The sequence below is a fragment of the Poecilia formosa genome, unplaced genomic scaffold (genome assembly GCF_000485575.1).
Source record: "Poecilia formosa unplaced genomic scaffold, Poecilia_formosa-5.1.2 Scaffold402, whole genome shotgun sequence".
Classification (NCBI taxonomy): domain Eukaryota; kingdom Metazoa; phylum Chordata; class Actinopteri; order Cyprinodontiformes; family Poeciliidae; genus Poecilia; species Poecilia formosa.
Window position 1 is genome coordinate 331,697 of NW_006800341.1, and position 3,886 is coordinate 335,582.

The 3,886-nt window shown below is 36.9% G+C and overlaps 1 protein-coding gene across 1 annotated transcript in view; it reads left to right on the forward strand.

Moving 5' to 3' along the window:
* Nucleotides 1-287: 287 nt before the first annotated feature.
* arpc1a (actin related protein 2/3 complex, subunit 1A) overlaps nucleotides 288-3,886 on the forward strand; it is a 9,958-nt gene continuing 6,359 nt past the window's right edge. Inside the window, exons 1-4 of the mRNA XM_007576229.2 lie at nucleotides 288-677; nucleotides 1,326-1,419; nucleotides 1,703-1,807; nucleotides 3,000-3,222. Of these exons, the coding sequence (XP_007576291.1) occupies nucleotides 1,356-1,419; nucleotides 1,703-1,807; nucleotides 3,000-3,222 (392 nt within the window). The 5' untranslated portion in view covers nucleotides 288-677; nucleotides 1,326-1,355. The remainder of the gene's footprint in view (nucleotides 678-1,325; nucleotides 1,420-1,702; nucleotides 1,808-2,999; nucleotides 3,223-3,886) is intronic.

Here is a 3,886-nt window from a genome sequence, read left to right on the forward strand (position 1 = left end):
CTTGAGAAAGTAAATTGGGATTGCTTTTTCCCCCTTTCCATGTTCTCTTATGGGCTCCGTAATTAAGATTTTTATGAGATGTTGCATTTTAAGTTATAGCTTCCAAAATTTGCAACAGGTTGACTTTAAACATCAGTCAGGAATCGTCACAGGGAAATATGATATTCCATAAGGCTGGTTGATAGTGATAAAGGAACTAATTTTTGACTTTCTGCTTTAAAACACAACTCATTCCTGTGGTTCTATCTATATATCTATCTATCTTGGGAAAATATACAAGGAAAATTGCCCTCAGATGTAGGGTGACCTCAAAAGTCGCTTTGCATATTTCCAGTCGAGCCACAAGAGGAGCTCTTTCGTGTTGGCTGTACTCGGTGTTGTAAAGACGTTCGTCGTAAACGGGTTTGTTCACTTTGAATGTAACCATTAGCGTGACGATGCTAAGCTAGCTGTCAGCCAGGTATCCAGGGGTTTTGCTGCTGAGTTAGCCACCGGATGCTCCCAGTCGTACCTTCTTGACATTCCCTCAACATTCCTGGACGAATTCGTGTCGACTGCCCAGAGTCCGCGAATTCAAGTCCACTCCTGAGTTAACCTAGTTCCTTTACCCCTTAGCTTGTGTGACTTAGCTCACTGGCTATCGAGACTGCACACTCAGGCAGAACCGGACCGACGAGGTAAGTTAGCCTCCGCGCTTGCGAGATGTGATGTTGTAGCGAGGCGGCTCGCTTTAAGGAAACACCGGTGCTTGAAAACACATAGAAGGTAGGCCTAAAGTAAACGTGTTCAAGAGAGCAAACTGGAACAAGCCTAAACCTAAACAAGCCTCGACAGCCCAGCGAGGTTTTATAGAACAAATAAATTTTGAGCTAAGCTTATAGTAAAATGCCTGTAACGTTAGTGGCATTTCGCTGGACAGAACCAGCGAACCCTGCCGTGGCTAGCTAACCGGGTTCAGGGCTTCTGGTGTTTAAATGTATTTGGTCTAACACCCTTTTAGCCCTTTATATATATATATATATATATATATATATATATATATATATATATATATATATATATATAAATTGGGAAATGTTGAATGCTAACGTTACTCTGCGATTTTTAAGAGGCCATTAATAAGTTCAGTCCTTCCAATGCCCCAAGTTATGTTTAGCCAATGAATTCAAGCTAAGTGCTAGTAAGTATAATCAAAGTAAGTCACAGATAATTTTATAACAGCTTTATATGAGTTATGCTGCCAGAAAGCAAAGTTCAGGACAACTGTTTGCTTGGAAATTGTTGTCGCTAGTTGCTAACTAAGTTTTTGCTTTGTGACTGTGCAGAGTTGCACTTAAGGACCACACCCAGACAAGATGTCACTTCATCAGTTTCTGTTGGAACCCATCACCTGCCACGCGTGGAATCGCGACAGGACACGTAAGGCTGAAAATATAATTGAATTTTAAAATAGCAACTACCAACTAAGCACTCTTGGTTAGTTCCAACACCTGTCTTAGGTTGTGTATCAAATTCCACATCATAAAAGCTGTTCATGCGTGAATGAGTAACCGCAGGTAAACAATAGATGTTAGGACAAGCTTGGTTTCAGTCTTCAGTAGTCAACGGAATCTGGTCTAACTGGTTGGGTTTCTATATTTTCATCAAGGTAACCTGCTTGGTTTTTGTTCTCATTTGATTAGATTTTTTTTTTCTTTTTCAGAAATTGCTATCAGTCCAAATAACCACGAAGTTCATATCTACAAGAAAAGTGGCAACCAGTGGTTGAAGACCCATGAACTGAAGGAGCACAATGGACATATTACAGGTAGGTTATTTTACACACTTTAACTTGTATTTAGTTTGCTAGATATTTTTGACTTATATTTGATTCCTTTCTGAATATATTCAAGGCATCAATGCATTAAGGGAGATATAAAATTTTACTTTCAGTGTCTAGATTTGTTTTGTTTTTTTTGTTTTTGTTTTTTTATTTAATGGCTTTTTAGAGTTTTTCCTTGTTGATTTTCTTAATAAAAAATTAAATTAAATTTAAAAAATTAAATTTCTTGAAGTAGTTTAAATCAAAGTTTTTCCTGCCATGGATTATACATATGAGATGATATTGTTTGTCATGTGAAATTAGAAAATCAAGGAATTGTTTTTTATAAGAGAAAAACAACCAGTTTTTCCCTTGGCTGCTAAACTAATATAACACATCAACTATTATGTTTTTAATTGTTGTTTTTATCATTTCTTATTTGATACATAAGCACATTTGGAGGGTGATTGAACACCTTGTTGACAGTCCAGAGTTAATCTTTACAATTGACTTTGTGCTGTTTTCAACAGTAGCATTAGGGTTCCACTGATTGCACCGATCTTTAAAAATCCCTGACCTGTCAATTCTGATTTTGGCTCATACCATTTTTTTTGTCTGAATATATGGATATAATGAAGCAAGAAAGTCACGGAGTCACGGAGTTGTTGACAGTGGTTAACACCGAATGTGCTGACATGACCTGGTGGGCGGGTCTGTCAGTCAGACTCTCTCACAGCAGACTAAAAAGGACAGTGGCTGAATTTTAGACCTTTGATGAGGTCAATAAGATCAGTGGATAAGATTGGCTTCACATGTACATATCGGCTGATCACCCAGCTCCCAAAATTAAGAAAACCAGAGCAGATTTATCAGCTCGTCAATTTATTGGTGCACGCAAGTAATGTTCAAGTTTTAGTAAATTCTGAATAGATTGCTCTGATTTGTTGATTTTTAGACAATTTCTCAAATTCATCCTTAATAGTCATGGATACATTCTGGAAGATGCAAATAAACAAAATGAACTATGCATGCTACATATTGAGTGCACATGGCTTTGGTTACATTTACAGTCATAATGTATTCTTAAATACATTACCAATCTTTTTTTAATTTACATATTATCCTTTTCCAATACCAGCAGTTTGAAAGTTAATTTGTTTTCTTTTTTTACATTTTTCATTGATTGGTTATTCTTTAGGTATTGATTGGGCTCCCAAAAGTGACCGTATAGTGACATGTGGAGCAGACCGAAATGCCTATGTGTGGTCTCAGAAGGAAGGAGTTTGGAAACCCACGCTGGTCATCCTCAGGATCAACCGGGCGGCCACCTTCGTCAAGTGGTCTCCGCTGGAGAACAAGTTTGCAGTCGGCAGTGGAGCTCGACTCATCTCTGTCTGCTACTTTGAGTCTGAGAATGACTGGTGAGATTGAAGTAGCAGTGCAGCACCTTCCACATTTTCCAAATGTGTTTCTTAACATATGGATAAACTTGCCTACCATGCCTATGATTGTATTTTTCATGTCTGGATATTTAAAAAAAAAAAAAGGAGCATGTTTGTTTCTAGAAAATGCTTCCTTCTTTCTTCATTAAAGCCTTTAGATTCTGTTGGATCAATATTTTATGATGAATCTGGGATTCACATTCACTTAATTCAAGTTTTTACTACTTTAATAATAATAATAAAGGTGTCACCAATAGACCCTTTTCACATGACGTCACACAACCTCCGTTTTGGCTCGAAGCTGTGTATCCTTAGTTCAGGTGTACATAGTAAGTAACGATAAAGTTGTCTATTTCATATATATATGTAAAATGGACACATATATCTATATATATCTATATAGAGACATATATATAGAAAGAGAGATTTAGATATTTATGCTTCCTTCTTTCTTCACCTTTTTTCAAAATTAAAGCCTTTAGATTCTGTTGGATCTAAAGGCTTTAGAGCCAACAGATATATACAGATATGTATATATCTGACAGCATATGTTGATCAGACAGAACACCGGAGCATGGAGTTTACAGTCTCTAAAACATTTGCCTAAAATAAGATTTGAAGATAGATCACGATTTGCAAACCA